This window comes from Muscardinus avellanarius (assembly GCF_963383645.1).
Source record: "Muscardinus avellanarius genome assembly, chromosome: 19".
In the NCBI taxonomy this organism is placed as follows: Eukaryota; Metazoa; Chordata; class Mammalia; order Rodentia; family Gliridae; genus Muscardinus; species Muscardinus avellanarius.
Genome location: NC_137805.1, coordinates 26042257 through 26065876, shown reverse-complemented (window position 1 = coordinate 26065876; position 23620 = coordinate 26042257). Strand labels below are relative to the sequence as shown.

Below are 23620 nucleotides of genomic sequence, written 5' to 3'. Positions count from 1 at the left end.
GGAGCCTTTGGGGACACGTCAGATCCGGACCATAACAGATCCCCTGCTTACAGATGAGAAGCCAGGACTCAGTGACGTCGAGGGACCTCCTGGTCGTGTGGCAAGTTTGCGCTAAAGAAGGAAGCATCCCCGCTCTTAACCCCAAAATCCATAAAAGGCCCTCAGCCCCAAACACTGGACCAATCTTCCTCCTGATCTGTTGAAACTAGAAGAGAAAACTCAACAAGGCAGGAACCCGGAGAGGGAGTGTCAGAGTTTCTCTCCGCATGGTGGTACATGCCTATAATCCCAGTACTTGTGGGGTTGAGACAGGAGGATTGCAGATTTGAGGCCAGTCTCAGCAACTGAGCAAAATGCTCGGCAATTTACAAAGACCCTGTTTCAAGGAAAAAAAATAAGAAGGGGTGTGTGTGTATGTTGCTCAGAGGTAGAATGCCCTTGGGTTCAACCACCAGCACAAATATAAAAATTCCTCTTCCTAACCCATATGAGCTGAGCTTCCATCGTGTGCCCGGGACGGGAAAATGTTCAAAAAATACTGGCTTAAAGATTGATAGCTTCTTGCTTGCTTTGGCAGAAGATTGCCTCTCTTGAGGGAACTGGAGACAGTGATGCTTCTTCGCGATCTAAGCTATTTCCTCCTGTGGTACTACTACAGCTTTGCTTGCTTTCCCTAGAAGTGGAAGACCGCCTCAAGGAGCTTTCTGAAGACAGCAAACTCTGCCACTCTTGAGCCAGGTGTGGTGCTGCACGCTTGCAATCCCAGTATTTGGGAGGCTGAGACAGGAGGATCGCGGTTCGCGGACAGCCTCAGCTACTTAGTGAGGCCCTTTGCAGCTCAATGAGACACTGTTTCAAAATAAAGAATAAAAAATAGGGCTGGGGGTGTAACTCAGAGGTAGAGTGCCCCTGGGTTCCATCCCCAGACCCGCAAAATAAAACTGCCAGATAACGACTTATCTTCCAAAGCATTCCTATCTCCTAAGCCAGAGATAATTAAGGGTGTGATGACGCAGCCTCAACTCTGAGAACCCATAAGAAAAGGAAGAGCGGAGCTTTGTTTGCGGAGCTCGACTCTCTTGCCTCCTCAACTCTCACCTCTTCCAGACCAGAAATAAAATCTCAAGAGTATTTATTTCATCATATCGTCCTGTGTCCTGCTGGGGCAGAGCCACACAGCCGGCACTTGGCGCGCTAAGGATGCTAATCAGGGAAAACCCTCACCACAGCGCCCAGCAGCGCACAGCCTCACCAGCCAGGTTGAGGGGTGGGCCCTGCAAAGCGCAGGCAGATGTGTGGCTTATCAAGGGTCACAGTAAACAGCCTGATGAGACTCAGTCCAGATCTGCCTGCTGCCACAGCTCACATTCTTAGCTGCGATTCTGCCCCCAAGCAATGGAAAACGAAGCCGATCCAAAGTCACGCAACCTCCGACAGGCTGCCATTGCCCCCCACCAGCTTACCGGGTGGGGAAGTCCTGTGACCAGAGAATAGGGGGCCCCAGGGATCTCCTTGTGTTTCCACATGAAGGACTGTAGTTCCCTTGGCGCCTAGCACAGCTCCAAGCATATGGCCGCTGGCCGAGCAAAGGCTGCCGAGCAAACGTGTGACTGTACATGCCCACCTACAAGAGACCTAACAGCGAGCTTTCCCGGCTTCCAAAGCAGAGGCGGTCCGCAGGGGCGTAGAGCCGGGTTTCCTCCTCTGCCCCCTTCTTGCTCTTTGGGGATGGGGACACTGAAAGCTTTCAAGGTGCAGGTGCCAGGCCTGTGCGCACCTACAAGACTGCTCAGAATCCTCCCAGGAAGCCACAGAGGTGCGTGTCCTTGTTCTCATTTTACAGAAAAAGAAAGCTGGAGTCCAAGTACACGTCCTTTCCTCAGGGCCACGTAGCTAGTTGCTATGGGCTCCAGAACTCGACTGTAAGCCACTTGCCTGCAAATAGGGTTAGCGTTAGCCACCCTAGTGCGCTATCTCTCACGCTGAGGGAGAAAAATCCGTAGGCCCTGAGCCATGGCTGTCAGTACAAGGTAAGTACACGTCAACTGAACGGACGGAAACGTTTCAAGCAGAGGATGACTGACAGGACACATGAAATAACGGGAATAAGAGAAAGGCCGCTGGCGTCAGGAGTCAAGTTATAATGACAACCACCACGAAATCAGCAATCGCCTCTGTACCCATCACCAGGAGACTGGGCTAATCACGGTCCGACTGTACCGTAGGATGCTCTGCGGCTTTTAAAAATAATACTCTTCAATTATTGCTTCACCAGGAAAACCATTAACGATCCCTGGAGAGAAACAGTCATGTCAGGATGCACACACTCAGCATGACCCATTTCTATCCACTTCAGGCACAGGGGCACTGCGGCAAGATCTGGGTCCTGTGCCCAGCCCACACGGAGGGCCCACAGGACACTGTGACCTGACAGTCACACCTGAGCCACGGGACGGAGGGAGGGAGAGAAATTCTCCCAGTGACACGGGGCTCAGGGCAAGCAAAAAATAAACAAGTGCCAGCCACCCTTCCCTGACCTGGGCCCTTGCACTGTGCCAGGCCTGGTCCTCTAAGCATGCTATCTCCTTTAACTTTCTGCTGTAGCTGTGATGTTAAATGTCCCCCAGAGGCCCATAGAGTAAAGGTTTTGACCCCAGGGTGGTGCTACAGAGAACTCCTGGAACCTTTAAGAGGTGAAGTCTTGTGGAAGGTCCCTAGATCTCTGGGGAAAGCCCTTGAAGGGAACTGCAGGACCCCAGTCTCTCCCCCCACCCATCTCTCTCCCAATCTCTCTCTCTCTCATCTCTCTCTATATATATTTCTCTCTTCTCTGGTTGGAGATGCAACCATTTTACTCTTACAATGAACCCCTGCCATGATGTACCACCATCTCCAGGCCTGAGCATAGACATGCCCCATGACTTCAAACCTCCAAAACTGCCAGAAAAATCAACCCGTGCTCTTATAAGTGACTTGCCTCAGGTATTTCTTTGCAGTAACACTGTTCCTGTTCAGAATCTTACAGCTATCATCTAAAAGACTGACCACATAACTTAGAGGAAAGATTTCTTTCCTTGTGATTTTGAGTTCAGTCCATGTGAGGCTGGGAACCGCGTATCTCAGGACAGGGAGGCAGGAGGCAGAGAAAGAGGGAGAGCTCATGGTCTGCGCTCCTCACAACATGGAGGCTGGAAGTGAGAGACAGAGAACAGGGAGAGAAGGAGCCATGTATAATCCCAAGGCCACCAGGGACCCACCTTCCCCAGCTCACCCTCTCGGGCCTGAGTCACCACTCAGATAAACCCATTAGAATAGACTTACCCACTGCTGGAATCACAACCCTCATGACTCAGTTACGCCAGCTCCAAACAGTAATTTGTGAGCTCTTCAAGGGCCCATTCTATACTTAAATATAACAAACACAAAGCTATATAATACACTTTCACAGCAATAGCTGGAGACAGGTATTATTATTCCCGTCCCTCACAAATGAGGAAGCAGAGACTTAGGTGTTCAGAGTCACTTGGCCAAAGTTCAGAGACAAGCATATCTCATAGCAAAGCCACCAGGTTCACCACAAAATCTTTAAACAACATTGTGTGTATGTGTGTGAGTGTGTTATTGGGAATTGACTTGACTCCAGGGGCATTCCGCCTCCAAGATACACCCCCAGCCCTATTTCATTTTTATTTTGAAACAGGGTCTTGTGAGGTTCGTGAGGCTCTCACTATTTGTTGAGGCTGTCCTTGAACCTGTGATTCTCCTATCTCAGCCTCCCAAGTACTGGGATGCCCAGCCATGCCACCCTTACTTTTACCATATCACTACCTACTGGCACAGAGCTGGCACACAGTAGGTGTTCAGGACAATAAATGCCAACTGGAAGTGAACAGAGAGGAAACAGGAAGAGAGGTACGGGCACAGGAAGTTGGGTTTGCCTTGGGAAGGGAACAGAAGCAGAGGAAGGTGAGAAGTGTTTGGAGGGTGGTATGGAGGTGAGTGAGCTGGGGCTCCCACACTCAGGCTTGGGCTTCCTGAGAAGAGGACCGAGGGCACCTCCAACAGATAAGGACTCCAGAGCAGGAGACAGGACTCCAGAAGGGCCGAAAACTCAGAACAGCCATTGCAGAATCCGGACAAAAAAAGAGGACTGGAATAAAATGTTCTTGTCAGGAGACTCAGATGTGGTCAGAGAACATGTGTTGAGAGGAACCACAGGATGATCTGTCCCAAACAGTGTCTGCTTTTTATGCTAACACAATTCCTCTGCTTGTTCTCCAAGCCACGATGAGTAATTGCCAGGCCCACAACTCCAGAGCAGATTAACAATTTGTTTCCTTGGAAACAAGAAAGAAGTGTTTCCTCCCTAGGATGGGAAAATCCTTCCTTCTTTCTTCAGCATCTTGGCCCTCTTCAGCCTCTCGTACACAGTCACACGTGTATACACACACTCATGCCTGCCTGGTTCACACTCATGGCAGCAGATGAGCCGTCCCTCCAGTAGTCATCCACCTCTGCCTCCCTGCCATCAGAACGCCACGTTGTTCAGGAACACAATGTGCCTGCTCAGATCTACACCAAGGCCTTTTTCTTTCGCCAGATCCTCAAATTCCAACTCCCACGCAGCTAAGACTGGTGGTGTAACCTGGTTCTCACCAATGAAACGAAGGGGCTCTGTGCGAGTGGAATGGAGGCTCCTCAAAGAGTTGACATTTGCCGAGGCGTTGAATATGGGTACATCAGTTCTCATCTCTCTTCAATGGGCCTCCTGGAAAGATCAAAAGTTCCTGGATTCCCTTGCAGCTAGGTTTCTCTGTGTGGAACCCTAACCTTAACCCTCCCAATTAAATGCACCTGCACAGTATTTTGAAGGCAGAAATGAGGTCAAGTTTGGGTTGTTTGCTGCTGGCAAACAAATTTCCCAGGGGAGGGGTTTCTATGCCAAATTCCAAGCATCCAGTGCCCGGCCCATGGGTGCAGACGGCCAGCTATGGCTGAAGCAACAGCCTGACTCTAACCCCTGTGTCCACTGACCTGTTTTGTGCTTGTATTGATGCATCTTGCAATGGCAGCAGATTCCTGGTCCCTGGATCACAGCTGTGATTTTGTGTTCTAGAATTCATTCTTTCTTTTCTTTTCTTTTCTTTTCTTTTTTTGGGTGGTACTGGGGTTTCTGAAAGCCTTCTCCTTCTGGGCTACACTCCCAGACCTATTTTTTATACTGTTTTAAATTTGGAAACAGGGTCTCTTACGCCAGGCTTCGAACCTGCGCGATCCTCCTGTCTCCGCCTCCCAAGCGCAGGGATTACAAGTGTGCGCTACCGCGCCCGGCTTGGAATTCATTCATTCTAATGACGCACCCCTGATGCCCACCTCTGTGACTCCAGGTAGCTGATATCGCTGTGTTCAGGCGGTCTCTCCTGGGGGCCCAACCTAGTGCCTACTTCTCTAGCTTTTCAAATGATCTTTCAAGTACTGAGCCTCCATGCCTAATTGTGCATTAATTCTTTTTTTTTTTGGCCAAAAATTCAAAGGTCTAGGAATACTTTGTTTACTCTCGGTTCAACCAAAAAATACTACCGTGAATTGGGCATGAGGATCAGAAGCCTCGGGAAAGATCCATTTCCTTGAGCCTCCGTTTCTTTTTTTCTTTTTTCTTTTTTTTTTTTTTTTTTTTTGCCAAACAGAGACCAAAAGTTAGTCTCCATCAGTACTGTCAGTTAATAGCTATTGGATAACGCAGCATTGTGTTTCCTGACAAGTCACAGCCATGTTTCCCTGCCCTCTTGTTCTAAATGAGACTTTATCACTGGTAAAGAGGAGGAGTGCGTCCTCCTGCCCTTTGCATCTGAGCTGGTCTCTGACTCTAGAAATAACCAGCAGAAAGCAGGAGAATAGAAGCCACGGGGATCCCACAGCCAGGTCAGAACAGGACGGGACACTCCCCTTCCATGTGGCAGAAGGCTTGCTCTTCGGACATCCCTGTTGGAACCACAACTTATTCACAGAAATCCCATCCCTAGCCGGGCGTGGTGGCGCATGCTTGTCATCCCCGCGCTTGGGAGGCTGAGACAGGAGGATGGCGCAGGTTTGAAGCCAGCCTCAGTTACTGAGTGAGGCTCTCAGCAACTTAGTGAGACCCTGTTTCCAAATAAAGTATAAAATAAGTCTGGGAGTGTAACCCAGAGGTAGAAAAGCCCCTGGGTTCCACCTCAGTACCACACATACACACAAAAAGTCCATTCCTTTTGCCATATTCTATTCAGTAGCAGCAAGGTCCAGCCAGCATTCCAAAGTAGGAGATTCCACCAGGGCAGGGCAGGAGTCCCGGGGCTGGGGGTGTCTGGGGCATCTCGACAGCTGCCTGCCACAGGGGCTGCGCTGGGCCCTGGGTCTGGCCTGGCCATGAGGGAGGTGAGGATCTGTAGCCCCCTTTGGAGGACCACGAAGAACCCAGCTCCGAGTCCCAGCCAAGCCAGGGCCCTCTCCTTCCCGGCCCAGAGTCTCTGACTTGGGAAACTCATTTTCCCTAATGAAGTTTTATGCTGCTCGCTAAGAAAGTTCGTTATATCACTCTCAGCCTCAGCTCAGTTCTGTTCACCACACGGAGTTACTTCTCTTGGACACCACATTATTCTCCCACTGCCATGCAAGCGGGACTCTGATTTGAACAGAGCCGTCGCCTCACTACTGACCATTAGAGGGTTCTAAAGAGTGGCGTTCTAAGGCTCATATTTCAGTTTTAACTTCAAATAAAAGTAAGCTTAATTTAAAAAAGAGACTTTTTTTTTTTTGGTGGTACTGGGGGGAAACCCAGAGGCTTTCTACCTCCAGGCTATACTCCCAGACCTATTTTATACTTTATTTGGAAACAGGGTCTCACTAAGTTGCTGAGAGCCTCACTAAGTAGCTGAGGCTGGCTTCAAACCCGTGCAATCATCCTGTCTCAGCCTCCCAAGCGCGGGGATTACAAGCGTGCGCCACCACGCCCGGCAAAAAATGAGACTTTTAATGATGCTTCCTGCCATCTGTTTCCTCGTTTCCCCCTTCGTAGGGGCACTGCCGACCCCCAGCTGGCTTCAGCGGCTCGCTCTCCCCCTCCCGCCGCTGCGCCCGTGTCTCACTCCAGCTGGGAGAACCTTGCAGTGTTTTCTTATACCTCCCCCGGGGTGACTCACTACGGTCCAGCGACTCATGATAAGGAGACATTCCCAGATGCCGACAAAGCAAAACAAACACAAATGAGACATCACAGCGCGACAATAATGAAGTATTCACCACACATCAGCTACAGGTGCCCGCCGCGGGCTGCAGACAGAGACAATGCCACGTGTGTGTACGCGCGTGCACGCACATGCACCACGCGCGTGACATTTAGACCAACTCCACGGTGGGCCTGATTCTCCTTGAAACTAAACTGAATCATCGCCTGCGTCTTCGTCAGTCTGAGATGACTAAAAGACCTCGTGCGCCAGCCCCCAAGGGGGAGGCAAAGGTGCAGAGATCATGCCAAACAGAACACTCTAGAGGACCCCGCAAGCTTCGGTCCACACCAGTAATGGTGGCATGGCACCCAAAGGTAATCTGAGATGTGAGGGAGATAGCAGGTGTTCATTTTAGTATTACAATTTTGGTTTTGTTTTTTGCTGTACTTGGGGATGGAACTCAGGGGCATACTACCTCTGAGCTATACCCCCAGCCCCAATTTTTTATTCTTTATTTTTGAAACGGGGTCTCACTAAGTTGCAGAGGGCGTCACCAAGTAGCTGAGGCTGGCCTCAAACCTGCGATCCTCCTGTCTCAGAATCCCAAGTACTGGGATTACACGTGCGCCTCTGCACCTGGATTTATTGTTTTTTTTAATATATACATACAGGATATGTATTAGTCACATTATAAAATATTACATAATAAGCCAGGAGTGGTGTTGCACACTTGTTATCCCAGTACTTGGGAGGCTGAGACAGGAGGATCGCACAGGTTCGAAACCAGCCTCAGCTACTTAGTGAGGCTCTCAGCAACTTAGTGAGACCCTGTTTCCAAATAAAGTATAAAACTAGGTCTGGAAGTATAGCCCAGAGATAGAAAAACCCCTGGGTTCCACCCCCAGTACCACAAAAAATAAAAAATAAAATATATTACATAATAAGATATTAACATTTTAGGTTGGGCATGGTAGCATATGCTTGTAAACCCAGCACTTGAGAGGCTGAGATAAGAGGATCACACGTTTGAGAACAGCCTCAGCAAGTGCTGAGACTCATCCACCTAGCGAGCCCCTGTTTGAAAAAATAAAAAATAAAAATAAAATAGGGCTGGGGGTGTAGCTCAGACATAGAATACCCCTGGGTTCAATCCCCAGTAAAACACATACACACACACACACACACACGTTAGAATCAGTTAATATTTCAAAATCAGTTGTCCCATCCAAGCACTTACAGGCCAGCTGCAAGAACACCACCCCCACCCCAGATTCAGCTGGGAGAGCAGGTGGAGAAGCAGGAGGGCCCCGAGCCACGGCCCTCCTGCTGGGCTGGAGGAGCACCTCCTTTTTTGCTAGATCAGCTCCTCCAAAGCTGCTACCTCTCCAGCTTTCTCCCTCCCAGACATCTGGACATCCACCGGACCGTAAACATTAAGAACTGGTCTGGTACCTGTGAGAGGAAAGCTCATTCTCATAGGGGAACAATGAAGTACCTGAAACTCCAAAAATAGACCTGGCAGCATCATGTCGATCGATGAAACGTAGCGCCGTCTCCTCCTACACGAAGAGACGTCTCCTCCTACAGGAAGAGAGGCCCCAGTGTTTCCCCTGCGCATCTCGCAGGAATAAATGACTGTGCTCAGAGAAACACATGAAGAAGAATCTTTATTTCCATCTTATTAAAAGGAGAATCAAATTAATGTCTTTTAATAGGAACGGGGCTGAATAAACTATTGCACCTTCACATCAAAGAAGGAATTGAAAGCAGGGCATGGTGGTGCGCACTTGGAATCCCAGTACTTGGGAGACTAAGACAGGAAGGAGATTTGTGGGTTTGAGGCCAGCCTCAGCAACTTAGCAAGGCCCTCCACAATTTTTTATTTTTATTTATTTATTTGGTTTTTGTTTGTGTGGTACTGGGAATGGAACCCAGGGTCATTTCACCTCCAAACTATACCCCCAGCCCTATTTTATTCTTTATTTTGAAACAGGGTCTCACTAAGTTGTTCAGTGGCCTCACAAGTTGCTGAGTCTGGCCACAAACCTGCGATCTTCCCGCCTCAGCCTCCCAAGGACTGGTATTATAATCATTTGCCACCATCCTCGCCGAGATGCAATTTTTGATTTGATGTTTTCTCTTTTATTTTGCGGGTCTGGAGTTGGGACCCAGGGGCATTCACCTCTGAGCTACACCCCCTGCCCTACTTTTTATTCTTTATTTTAAAACAGGGTATCACTAAGTTGCAGAGGGCCTCACTAAGTAGCTGAGGCTGTCTGCGAACCCCGATCCTCAGGTCTCAGCCTCCCAAATGCTGGGATTACAAGTGTGCGCCACCGCGGCCAGCTTTAATGTTCTAGAGTTAGAACCCAGGGCCTCGCACACGGTAGACAAGCACTCTACCAGTGACCAATATTCCTGGCCCCAATTATCTCCGTCCATGGTCTGCTGACTCGGTGGGTGCAGAACCTGAGGATGGGGAGCCATGGACAAGGAAGGCTGGCTGTATTTCATGCAGGAAGAACCCACAGGGTTTTGCTACTGGATAGAACGGAGCAAATGCAAAGATTGTGTGCTCCTTTCCGTACTCGGCAACTGACATCGGTTACTGCTCAACAACCCTCCAAGCTGAGCGGTGTTTGCTCCACTCAACAGATGGACTCCGGGGAGCACGGAGCTCACTGAGCTCAGTTTATTCTAAGGCAGAGCCTCCACGCTCGTCCTCGACTGCCCAGGCACAGGGAGCACTGGAAACCCAACCTTCCTCCAGGAAGACGCCTTTGCAATTCACTCTGCTTCCACTGTGGCGATACCCCGATGGTACCCATTATGGAGTTGCATCCTACTATCCTCTCGCTTGAGTTTGGGCAGAACTTGGGGCTTTTTTCCAGCCCACTGGAGGTGGAAGTATTATGGGATGCCACTCCCATGGCTGTGCTATCAGAGATCATCTTGGCAGATGCAACAGAGATGGGGGAGGGACATCGAAGGCCTTGAAGGAGCAAATGGCTGTGTTGTGCAAGGACTCAGGGCGCCTCTGGCATGTCAGCTGACCGTCGGTGGAGAGCCAGGGCCCTTGGTGTTATGAAGGCAAGAGGATGAATTTCCTGTCATTCTAAACCTCACTGTGATGTGTAAGTACAGCACACCAACAGCACACCAATAATAAAGACGAAAAGGAGGAGAAAGAAGGAGGAAGAGGAGGAGGAAGACGAGGAGGATGGAGAGGAGGGGAGGAGGAAGAAGAAGACGAGGAGGAGGAGGAGGAGGAAGAGGAGGAGGAAGAAGAGGAGGAGGAGGAGGATGGAGAGGAGGGGGAGGAGGAAGAAGAAAAGGAGGAGGAGAAGAAAGAAGAAGAGGAATAAAATAATTCTGTCCACAATGTACAGGAGTTTCAACGTGGCTCTTTCCCAGTGGGCCTCTGATAAGACATCTGTGACAGCCAGGCCTGTGAGGTCCTAGAAGACCCAGGTAAGCCGTGCCTGACATTAAAATAGATGGCATCTCAAATGAGTATTGCTTCAGGCTCTAAGTTTGGGGTGATTTCTTTATGCAGCATAAAAAATGAATACAACTCTCAAGTGTTATCCACAGGCTGTCTTGGATGCTGTCAGATTCTCAAATTAAGAACAGAAACTGTCAGCTCCACACTGTGTCTGCTAAGACACCATCTGAGGGTGAAGCTAAGTAAATTTTTGCATACTCTGCAACCTCTGTGCAGTGCAATTTTGCCATTTCTCCAAATGTGCAAACACCCGTATCTTGTTTTATCAATAAATTCCACTTTGAGGAATCTATCTTTACGTGCACTATTTTGTTGGGTACTGGGGACTGAACCCAAGGGCAGTTTATCTGCAAGCTATGTCCCCATCTTTTTTATTTTTATTCTGAAACAGGGTCTCATTAAGTTGCTGAGACTGGTCTTGACCCTGTGATCCTCTGTCTAGGCCTCCCAGGTACTTGGATTTTAGGTGAGCGCCACCAGGCCCTGCGTGCCCTCAGGTACAATTAAATATGAAAAGCAACAGAGGTGGGGGTGGAAGACTCCCCATGGACCCCAGTGGGGGCGGTTGCTCCCAGGGAGAGGAATGGGGGAATTGTCGACTGATTCTTTAAACATCCGAACCATGAGAATAGATGATCTACTCACAAAAATGAGGAAAAATTAATTAAATATACTGCCCACATGGGCTTCTGCCCTAGAGCGATGACACTGAGAAAAAAAAAAGACAGCCGCCCACAGTACAGGCCGCAGCCACTTGCAAATGTTTCATTAAAAGGAAGCCAGTCCACCAGGCGTGGAGCACACTGAGACAGGGGGATTGCGGTTCTCGGACAGCCTCAGCTACTACTTAGTGAGGCCCTTTGCGACTCAATGAGACCCTGTTTCAAAAATAAAGAATAAAAAATAGGGCTGGGGGTGTAGCTTGGAGGTAGAATGCCCCTGAGTTCCATCCCCAGACCCGCAAAAAAAAAAAAAAAAAAAAAAAAAAAAGGAAGACAGTTTCCTCATCACTTTTAGAAGACAAAAAGATACCGAAAGCCAGGCGCACCCCGAGCTTGGGAGGTGGAGACAGGAGGATGGGGCATGTTCGAAGCCACCCGCACTGGCTTAAGAAACCCTGTCTCCAAATAAAATATAAAATGGGTCTGGGAGTGTAGCCCTGAGGTACAAGGGCTCCATCCCCAGTTCCACCAAATATATGTATATATGGAAAGCCTATAATTACAGTATTATATTTACCATTACATTTAAAAGGATAAACAAAGACATGTTTTTCTACTGACCTAATCATCACACAGCAAAAATCACAAACTCAACTGATGTGGAGTCAGGTTAGGAAACCTGAGTGACAACAGTGGAAAACAGCGGAAATGGGGAGGACCCCAAGGTGGGCAGGGCCGGGCTCCAGCTTGCGGGTGACGCCACCTTCCCCACGCCATGAACATAGGTCCAGGGTGATTCCTGCGACTGTAGGAGCGTGGTTGACTTAAGTGCAGCCAGCGTGCTGTTTTGTGTGGCAGACGTTTCAGACTGTCTCACTGGGCTTTAATGCACAGCCCTCGACGTGCCCGTGTCCGATGCTGAGTGGGGTGAGCGATTCACCCCTCACTTTCTGCGCCCCAAAGGTCCACCCCGCTCTCTGCAGTCAGCCCGGCCTCGGGCGCCCCGGGCCCCCGGCTCGGGGTGTCGCCTGCTCTGGCCCTGCTCAGAGTGGGTTCGCACCGCGGCGACCTCTGCGCCGGCCCCGGCTGCGCGGGCGGCGGGCGGTCCTTCAATGGCTGGACGAATAGCCTCCTCCGTGCCAGGGCGGTGCCGCGGCTGGCTGCCCATCTGGGCTGTCCCCAGTTTTTTATTAAACTGAATAAACCGCTGTGGACACTGGCGTCTTCGCATTTCGGTCCTGAAGGAGCCTGGGTCTTCGTTTCCCTTGACAGACACGGGGGCCGGACTTGCCGATCGTGGCTGCTCAGCGCCTGTTTAACTCTTTAAGAAACTCAGACTACTTTTCAAAGTGGCTGCACGTTCACAGTGACAACTCACGGGGCTCGTTTAGAGCACTTTAAACGGGCACTTTAACAAGGGTCAAGTCCCACGTCTCTTTTCTTGGGAGTTGACACCTAAATACGTGTTTCAGGTCTCATCCATTCCTGCAGGGAGAAAACTTCACAGGCGGCCGCCCTGGGCCCCCCTTTGTGTTCAGAGTAAAACTATGCTCCCCAGTTTGGAAGCCCAAGATTCCTGCCAAGACCTGTAAAGATTCCCCGTCGAGAGGCGGCGCTGGGGGCAGACAGAGCATGCGCGTCCCCAGCTCCGCCCACCCCGCTCCGCCGTTCCAGAGAGGCGGGGCCGGGGAGGAGCCAGGGTGGCGCGTCTCCAGCCCCGCCCACCCGCTGAGTCGCCCTGGGGGCGGCCTATGGCCTATAACTCCGCCCACCAGCCTTTACCACGCCCCCCATAGGGCGGAGCCTGGGCGCTTCATTCTACCCACTCTGCTTCCGGACTGGTCATTTCTCCGGAGGGCGGAGCTGGTGGGTGGAGCCTAGAGGGTGCGCGCCCGTCTCCGTCCCCGCCCATCCGGCGCCCGGCTCTGCTCCGGGAGGCGGTATCGGGGAGGGCGTGCTTCCCGGCCCTGCCCGCCCCTCCGGCCTCCCGCGTCCTACCGGGTCCTTTGCGCCGACCGTCGCGCCTCTCCGCGCACCATGGCCGGGCTGCTGGCGTTGCTGGGCCCCGCGAGCCGGATGGGTGCCCGGGTCGGGCCTCAAGCCACCCGGCTTCTGGGCGCCCGGCCGCCCCTGGCCATGGCCCTGTTCCGACCCGAGCCAGATGCCCGGCTGCTGCGCACGGCCCGCGGGAACTACGGCGGTCACCAGGTGAGCCTCCCACCCGACCCCGACCCTTGATCCCCACGTACTGGGAGCGCAGTGCCGGGGGCAGGCCATCGCCGCCGCAGGGACAGCTTTTCGCCCACAGCTGCTCAGGACCGATCACCTCCGGGGTCCCTGAGTCCCAGATCCCTACAAGCCAAGAAAGAGGTCCTCCCGGTTGACAGCCGGAGAAACTGAGGCTCGGGAGGTCTGCTCTCCCGCCCAAGGTCACACAGTCTCCAGCAAATCCCGAGTTTTCGAAACGTCAGCCGGGGACTGCTGTGCAGACGAGAGATAGGTAGGGCGCCTGTACGTGGTAAGAACGTCCTCCTGTAGCCTTTGAAGCCCCGTCCAGGCCTCCCCCCGGAGCAGGGGGCCAAGCAGAAAGCCTGGCTGGAGCTGCCTATCTAACAGGTCACCACACTTGCTGCTCCGCCCTATTTATCTAACTGGAAGGGCAAGCTTCCCAGGGCAAGAAATCATTTTGGTCGTCTCCCATGAGTGCTTAGTGAAAACTAGTTTCCGTACAGACAGGCTTTCCAGTTTTGTTTTGTTTTGTAAGTGGGTCTCTGAAAAGAAATAGTAGTTAGTGGAATCTGGAGATACAGGATGACCAGCCTGGACGCAGAGCCCTGGGTCCTGCAGAGAAGGGCTCCCCGCTGCAGGTTCGGGGCCTCGAGGCTGAGAGCAGCACCTCCCCAGGAGGGGTCTGGGGACAGCTCAGTGCAGGCCTGATCACAGGGCCGCTGGCTGACCCAGCACTTCCTGAACTTCCCAGGTTTCAGTAAGTAGCATGCCTGGCCAAGCCTCTCACAGGGGAGACGCTTCCCTGCCCCCCCTTCTCCTGCCTCCCTGTGGCACATTGCCTAGAAACCCCACTTGGGATCCCCTCCACAGGACTCTGCCTCCTGGCGATTCTTGGTGGCTCTGCCTCCAGGCAGCCTTCCCTGGTGCCTTGGGCGCCTCCACTGGACTCAGGCCCTGGATGTTCTGTTCCTTTGTCACCGTCTGGAATGGCCCTTTGACTCCTTTGTTCTGTTAGCCAGATCAGTGGTGCCTCCTGCCCCAGAATCTGTCATGACCGGGGCGTATACACAGTGGGGGTGCATGTGGACCGAGACGCCTCGGATTCCTGTCTCTGTTCATTAGTTTTGTGGCCTTGATCAAATGCTTTCACTTTTCTGCGTCTCTGTTTCCTCGTCTATCAAATGAGATGTTAAGAAGTCACACTTCATAGAGAGTGAATGTCAAATGAGATAATGTTTGTACCCGACACCTGGCACATCCTAAATTAACACTAGCAATTGTTAAAAATCACAGTGGATGCACACAGCCCCAGGGACCCATGAGCCGACCTTGTTTCTCAGCTCTCTGAAAGATGGGTGGAATTCAAGTGGAATGAGGAAGCCGGGTGTGGTGGCGCACGCTTGTAATCCCAGCATGCAGGGTTCAGGAGGCTGAGACAGGAGAATCAGTGGTTCACAGCCAGCCTCAGCTACTTAGTGAGGCAGTTGCAACTCAGTGAGACAGTTTCAAAATAAAGAATAAAAAAAATAGGGCTGGGGATGTAGCTTGGAGGTAGAATGCCCCTGGGTTCCATTCCTAGTTAAAAAAAAAAAAAAACTCAAATCAAGTGGGATCAGTCTGACAGGTGGTTAGAACAAAAGATATTCTCATCTCCCTGAGATAATACTTCCCTGGCAGCCTGGAGCAGATGGGGAAAGGGTCTGGCTTTGGCCAGGGTCAGCAACCACACACACACACACACACACACACACACACACACACACACACACACACGGCTCCTGGCCGCCTATGTTGGGAGGCAGTAGGGCAGAGCGCAGCTTGGGGTTCCAGGTGTACCAAGCATTTAATTTAGTGCCAGAGAGACAAGCTCACCAGGGCCTGCCATAGGCACTCTGCTGTCACAGGAGAACAGAGCACAGAAGCAACCTGCTGTTTTCACTTAGTGCTTAGAGTCCCCACAGCAGGTGCTCCAGCCCCCACCCCCAGTCCCGGCTCCCTCGTCGATCCTGCCTGGCAGCTTCCCCCGGCCATGCCCACGTTTCCCGGCAGCCTGGGAGTGCTGCTGCTGTGTTTGTTGCCCCTCTCCTCCCTCCACATCACGGGCTCCGGGCAAGTTCATTGCTCTGTGCCCTGCTCTGGGGGCAGCGCCTAGCACAGAGAAGGTACTGGTATACATTGGAGAGACTCCGTGTAACTGCTAACAGTAAAGGCCTTGGAAACAGACACAGGGCTTGGGTCCCAGCTCTGGCAGTTAATCCCTGTGTGATCCTTGGAAAGTTACTTAAACCTCTCTGGGCTTCCAGGACCCTCTTCTGTTAAGGGGGATGCTGGTGGTACCTAACTCAGAGGAAGGTAGGGAGGATTATGTGAATTAATGTTTCCATAGTGCTGGGCATAGTGCCTCGTGCAAAGTAAACATAGTATGGCGTTATTACTATTTACCCAATGAAGGAAAACAAATGGTTTTTTTTCGGAGATGCCTGATCAAGCTGAGGTCTTTGACTCAATCTTCCCACCATCCTCTGCTCCAACATAGCCTCTTATGCTTAATAAATATTGGGGCAGGGAAAGGGACATCATACGCGCATGCGTGTGTGTGTGTGTGTGTGTAGTACTGGGAGTTGAACCCAGGGGCATTTTACCTCTGAGCTACACCCCCTGCCATATATACCACACACACACACACACACACACACACACACACACGTATATAAACTGGGTTTCACTAATGATGTGCCCAGTTCCTCTGTCCCGGAGGGATTACCAAGGAGCCGATCTGTATGTAAAAAGCAAAGATCCTTTATTCAAGCTTAGGCTTGGATACCCAACATAAACCGACACGGCGGTTCAGTATGAGAACCTGAGCACACTTTGGTTTCCATTTTTATACCCTTTTAGACAAAGAGCCTCTGTTGATTGGGCAGTTCTCATTAACTTTACCGTGATTGGCTTAGAAGACCTATAGCATCAGCGGTTCACGGGGGATTGGTTACTATTACTCCTGGCAGCTGTCCCTGCACAGGGTCTACATTTGAACATGTTTTCCTTAACTTCTCGGAATGCTTCAACAGTTGTTAACCACCAAAATGTCATCTTGACTTCTAGGCTGGTCTGGGGGCACAGACCACCAAGGACATCCTGTTTTCAGTTAGTGCCCAGCCCCTTCAGCATTCTTTTTGCTTATCCATTTAATTGCCATCTCTTTCCCCCCTTTTCTTGTGCTAGGGGGATAAATCTTTATCCGCAAAAGCCAAAGTACAGAAGCAAGAGGGCAGTTATAAGAACCTAAAGCTCGTGAGATCGCAATTGAGCAGATCGGCTCCTTGCTGGTCTCTCCGGGACAAAGGAACTGGGCATAACACTGAGTTTTGGAGGGCCTTGGTAAGTTGCTGAGGCTGGCTTTGGACCTGTGAGCCTCCTGTCTCAGCCTCCCTAGTACCGGGATCACAGGCCTATGCCACACGCCGGGCTTAACACACCATACCTGAAAGCACATCCTGTGGGACACTCGACATAAAGTGAAGACGCTCAGAGCAGTGCCGAACACATCGCAGGCATGGAGGGGAGCGTCTCACCAAGAAATGAGTGTCTCAGAGATTTCTATTACTTGTACATCACATGCTCATAATTCCCTGTTTTAAGTACTTTAGTCTCAAGGGCAAGGAAGAAAAATGCGTGGTTCATGGTGCCTCTGTCTTCCTGATTCCTGTGAGAGCAGCCATTCCAAAATAGCCAGAACGCGTTTCCCAGGGCGTTTTGGCTGTGGAGGGTTGGAAGGGGCTTGGCCATCACCGTTCCTCAAGGCCTCCTTCTCTGTCTAGGCTGTTGAGAGCTGCACTGTTCTGATAAGCCAGCCCCGCCCTCCCCTCGCAGCAAGGCTGCCTGCGCAGATAGCTAGCTGGGAGCTGCAGGTCTTCCAGGCTAACCCTGCGGCTGCAAGCCCCTTTCATTCCCATCCTTGATACTTGGCCCGGCCGAGCTCAGTCCCGCGTGTCTGTGCACGGTGGTCTCTGCTGAGGGCCCTTTGTTCACATCCTCTAGTTTGGCAAAAGCCCTTCTGGCCTCAAAAGAAAAATAAAAATGCAGCCAGCCAGACTTCCAGCCACAGAGAAAGCAGCACCTAATGCAAGACTGGGAGGAATAAGACACCGCGGGACTGCGGCTTCCTGCCAGCTTTAGAGTGAGATTGATGGAGGCCTTCGGCCGCAGTGGAGGGTTTCTTGGAGGAGGTGACGTTTGCATTTCCACCTGAAATACTTGAAGTGGAGCTGCGGGCCACAAGGAGCCTCTCCCGTCCTGCGCGAGGAGGGAAGCCGGCCAGGAGAGGGCCCGGCAAGGCAGGACGGCTGGCTGGCCACCTTAGAATCACATGGGGAACCAGTAAGCCCTTCAGAGGCTGCCCACACCGGCTAGGCGCAGAGGGAGAAGCTCTCGGATTCTCATCATTCGCCTCATCCAGAGAGCAGCATTCAGACCGTCCAGAGCAAGAGCGCTGCACAGCTTCCTACGTGGCCTCACCCAGCCGCGCGACAGCAGCCCAGACGGGCCTGGTGATGCGGGCAGTGTGTGGCTCAAAGGCTCTAGGGACCCTGTGCCAACGCCCGTGGCTGGGGAATCCTGCCTGGCCCCATCTCCTGGGGATTCTGGGCTGCTCCTTCCCTTTGCCTCTGCCCTGGAGCTCAGCTGCAGCGTGTTCTGAAGTGCTTGGGGAAGGGGTCCAACTGCAGGAAGGCCAAGAGGTACTCACCACCTGCCGGCCGGCTCTGAGGACTGCCGCTGTATCTGTGGTTCAAAGTGCTCTTTTACTGGGCACTCTGGGGCAGGTAGGATTGGGTTGTTTTGTCTCCCAAACATTCCAGGCCCAGTATGTGATCAATTAGTGGTAACATCTGCCACATACAATGAGTTCTCTCTGTTCAAATCCAGGCCAGTGTATATTGTCCAGGAATGAGCCCTTTCTTGGTCTCTTTCAGATCTCAGGTATAAATCTTGACCCTGTTTTGTACATTGTATTTTGACCCCCTCTTCTCTTTGGTCTTGCACAGCAGGGTGGTTGAGTGCTCAGGCAGTAGATCAGGTGGCCTGGCTGGGGGGGGCGGTGTTACTGGGGATTAAACCCAAGGGCATTCTACCTCTGAGCTACACCCCCATCCCTTTTTTATTTTGAAACAAGGTCTTGCTAGGCTGATGAGAGTCTCACTACATTGCTGAGGCTGTCCTCATACCTGTGATCCTCCTGTCTCAGCCTCTTAAATACTGGGATTACAAGCCTGATTTCTGGCCTTTGATCTTGGATGGCTTTGGGCCAGCGACCTGACCTCTCCAAGCCTGCCCCGCTCCTCTGCGACGCAGGGAAGGCAGTACTAGCTTCTGCAGAAGGCTGCCCTGGGGATGCAGAGGAGCAGATGGAGACTGCTCTGCAGAGGCAGCACTCGACAGAGGATCACTGCTCCCCTGGAACACGAGCCTGGTGCTCAGCCGCTCCTGCTGCTCCGGCAGATGGCGCACGCAGTTATCTTAGTGCTGGAAGTCAGAACACCAATGAGGGTCTCCCTGGGCTGAAATCAAGTGTCGACAGGGCCAGCTCCCTCTGGAGGCTCCAGGGGACAGCCCTGCCTTCGCAGCTCCCCGAGGCTGCCTGAGTCCTCGGTGACAGTCTTCAGATCTCCGCCGTCGCCTCCCCGTCTCTGGTGCTGACTCTCCTGCCCCTCTCTCCCCTCTGTGATGACACTGGCCCACCTGGGGATCCAAGACCAGTTCCTGTCCCAAGGTCCCTAGTCACATCTGTGAAGTCCTTGGCCTTATAAGGTGGTGTGTTCACAGGCAGCCATAGAGATCAGGACCCGGGCACCTGTGGGGCCGTCGTCCTGCCAACCGTGCCTGCCGGTGCCCACCTTTGGTACTTCATGGCATCAAGTATGCCCAGTCATACTTGCCCCAAACTGCCCAGTGATGAAGCAGGCCTTAAGTCTTAGCTTGATGAATAAGAACGAGGGCCCCTGGCCCTCTATGGAGGGCCTGACAGGCAGCCATGACCGCCGACCCAGTCCTGCCGTCTTTGGTTTGTGCACAGGACCCCGGCAAAATCCCTGAGGCAGCAGGTGGCGACACCAGCGGCACAGAGCAAAAGCAGAGCAAGTCGCAGCAGCTGAAAAAGGTCTTCCAGGAGTACGGGGCTGTCGGCGTGTCCCTGCACATCGGGATCTCACTCATCTCCTTGGGAGTAGTTTACATGGTTATTTCAAGGTAAGGCTTCTGGGCAGCCATTAGTGTTTGGGTTTTTGTTTTTGTTTTTTTTCAGTACTGGGGATGGAAACCAGGGGCATTCTACCTCCAAGCTATACCCCCAACTCTACTTCTTGTTCTTTTTTGAAACAGGGTCGGTCTCACTGAGTTGCAAAGGGCCCAAGTAGCTGCGGCTGGTCTCGAACTGCGATCCTCCTGTCTCAGCCTCCCAAGTACTGAAATCACAGGCATGCACCACCACGCCCAGTTTATCCCATTTTCTGAAAGTCCTGTAAACGTCACAGCCAAGTTGACATCGTAACTTGATCTCCTTTGCCTCTTCCCCGCAGCGGCGTGGACGTGTCTGCAGTCCTGCTCAAGCTGGGGTTTAAGGAGTCACTGGTGCAGTCGAGAATGGCAGCAGGCGCCAGCACGTTCGTGGTGGCCTACGCGGTCCACAAGCTGTTCGCACCAGCGAGAATCAGCGTCACCTTGGTCTCCGTGCCCTTCGTGGTCAGGTATTTTCGGAAAGTGGGACTTTTTAAACCTCCAGCCGCAAAACCTTGATGAGCACCTCACCTGTGGGTACTAAAGAACTGTCTCTTTAAAATTGCAGTTTGGACTGATTTTAGGGTTGTAGTTTTCTGTGGGGGAAGGTAACTGCTATTCTCACAGCTTTTACCTTCACTCACCACAAAAACTGGGCTTTTGAACCACTGTTTTTTTTTTTTTTTTTTTTTTTTTTTTTTTGCTTTATAGTTTAACACCATTCATCATTCATCGTAGGGCCCATGTATGTGATCTAAAATGTCAGCTAGGGAGTACAAATGAGTTAGCATTGCAAAGCCAAACAGCCTACACAATGTTCTTTCTAGAAAATCAAAGAATTCATCTGCCAGTGCCCCAGGGGGGCTTGCCACTGCTGCCGTTCTTAAAAAGCGGTGATTGATTTAGCTGGCTTCTAAACCTCCCCTTCCTCCAACTTGCCACCAGTGGGCTGCAGTTTATCACGCGACATTCTGTAGAGCAGCTGCCGGCTCCGCAGCTAACGAAGCAAGTCTGAACGCTGCGGAGTCATGATCCGCGTGGAGCTCCAGCCCCAGACATTCGCCGCACTCGTTTTAGAAAAAGAAAAAAAAAAAAAGCATTCCTGCTGCGTTTCACTGATCTCCACACACTTTCAAATCTGGGCACTGTGGGGCCTATCTCACCTGGGTTTTCTGAAGTTCCAGGAAAGTAGGTCAGGGTCGTGTAGGTAAAACCTGGACACCTTGCCTGATGGCAGTGGGCTCGCTTGGCTCCGGATGCCCATATTCAGAGAGGAATCTAGATACTACACATAAAAAGCTATGAGTTTTAGCTTTTCTTAGACAATCTTTGCCTAACTTGATGTCAAACTTTATACATTCCAGACCTGTCACAATGTTTACAGCATGCTACTACTTATATATTTTTAACTGAGCTAAAATTACATACATGAGAGATTTGTACCACTTCCTTAAAAAAAAAATTAGCACTTGTTATAAATGGAAAGTAACTATGACTAGAAACCGGGGAGAATGGGGACAGGCAGATGTAATTAGTCCAAGCCAGGAGGGCTAGACGCTCAGGGACCCGGCAAGACACTCCCTTCTCACGCAGCAGGTGGAGAGCGCCCTCCGGTGGGCCTCCGTGTCACTTCCTCTATGCTGTACTTTGACACAGGCCAGCCCAGTTTTTATTTGGCTCTGCAGCGTGGCTGAAAGGGTTACTTACACCTTCCTGGCATAGTTCCTTTTTTAAAAATTACCTTTGTGACATAAAACTAGAGGAACTAGTGAACGGCTCTCAGTGCTACTGAGCTGGCTGCTGGGCACTTCTCTAGTTAACCCATAGCTGCCCTGCCAAGCCACATCCCAGGTAAGAATCACTGTGGGCCAGGCATGGTGGTGCACCCCTGTAATCGCAGTACTTGGAAGGCTTGAGTTGCTGAAATTAAAAAAAGAAAAAGACAGTCTGGGAGTATAGGTCAGAGGTATAATGCCCCTGGACTCAGTCCCCAGTACAAAAAGTCTGTGGGACAAATTCTCCATTTGCAAGATCACTTTATAGTGGAAATGTATTGCCAGAAGCTTACAGATTCAAAACTGGACCTGCCTTCCTGGACTTAGCTCCCAGGGCTTCTCCCGACACCAATGCTAGGTCACTTCTATTGTGGTCTGAACAGGTTTCCATCTCACCTTGTTTAAATAGTGACTCCTATCTATACCAGTCTCTCAGATACCTAGTAATGCCTATGCAAAAAAAAAAAAAAAAAAAATCAAAACTGTGTTGAGTGAATGGGAGTGGGCAGAAAGGACAAGCAATAAAACTAATCATACCAAATAGCCACCCCAACCCCACTCCCCTCCTGAGGCACCTAGGGAGGCTGAGGCCCAAGGGCTGGGGACTCAACCACGTGAACTCACCAGCAAGATGTACAAATGGCTTGTACTTATTTTTAAATGGAACTAGGGGAATGAAATTGGTTTTAAAAATGTAAGCCATTATTTTCAACTAGTTTTTTAATCTGACAGTCGGCAGCTTAAATTTTGTGAAATAAACATCTCTGAAGTTTGCAAACTTTGTATTTATTCCTCTTTTGTAAAACCATAATCGTTTCCAGCCGTGTACGGTACCGACTGGTCTGCTGAAGTGCCGCCACATGCACTCAGCTCATGGGGCTCCACCTGGGCACGTCCCAAGCTTAGCTAGCAACACTGGAGTCACATCGTATGGGTCGCAGCGTAGGCGGGTGGTTCACACTGTTGCCTTGGAAATATGAAGACTGGACTCAGCATAAGGCTAGGTACCAAGGCTCACTCATCCCAAGGGCGGGCAGGCACTGTTGCAGTTTACTTGGCCGTGTTCTGAGGCTGGACTCTCATGTCAGCCTGGAAGCTTTTCCATTGGCCACTTGCTCGTCTGATACATCTGACATCCCGTCTCTTGCGCTGAGTCAGCCCCGCAAGTGCATTTCTCCATTAAGGTGCCAAGTTCAACACGTCCACCTCTTCAAGTCGGCCCCGTCTGGTCGATGGACAGATGACACTCAACTGTGGACTTCGCCTAGAGGAGGAAGCACATCCAACCGACAAGAGGACGAGGCCTGTCCGCTCACAGGCTCCGTTAACACGGAGAAGTTACTCGTGCACTCCAGATAGACGTTTATTTATGTATTTAGAGTTTACAGACATGCCCTAAGTCCAAAGTGTTAAAAGAGCCCTTCACATTTAGAACCAGCCGCGGTCTCTTCTGTGTCCCAAGCCAAGTCCCAAGAGCGAGGTAGAGCACATTCCTGACTTACATGGCGTTCAGGCTCGACGGGGTTGACGGCGCGCACTTCCAGGGATGCCATGGAGGAGAACGCAGTCCATGTGCAGATCTTTATTTAACATTTAAGAGAATCCCATATTCATCCCAACAGCTCGAGGCCTGGCCACCCAATAAGTTACACACACACTCGGGTCCTGGGGATAAGTACAACTTGCTGGGGAGTCGGGGCCCTGCAGTCCCTTCCCCACAACCAGAGTCCCCGCCTTCCCAGCACGCAGCGGGGACCAGGGCGGCGGGACCATGAAACCGGAAAAGCAGCTTGACTCTCACAGCTAGTGCCAGGGCTACTGAGGCGGAGCTTTCTGAATAGGGAGGCTGCGGCACGCATGCTCGGAAGACAAGGGATGTTCCCGCCGCGTGCCAGGTGGCAGCCAGGCCCTACGTGACAGGCGAGTCCCAGCAGAACGTTCCTCGAGGTGCTGCGGCAGCCCTGCTCAGGG

The 23620-nt window shown here is 51.5% G+C and overlaps 1 protein-coding gene across 1 annotated transcript; it reads left to right on the top strand.

Moving 5' to 3' along the window:
* Positions 1-13409: 13409 nt before the first annotated feature.
* Positions 13410-20393, top strand: FAM210B (family with sequence similarity 210 member B; the record flags this gene model as incomplete). Its single annotated transcript, XM_080716246.1, has 3 exons — positions 13410-13580; positions 19675-19847; positions 20177-20393. 3 exons carry the CDS (start codon positions 13410-13412, stop codon positions 20391-20393), a joined length of 561 nt encoding a protein of 186 aa, XP_080572372.1.
* Between the last annotated feature and the right edge of the window lie 3227 nt (positions 20394-23620).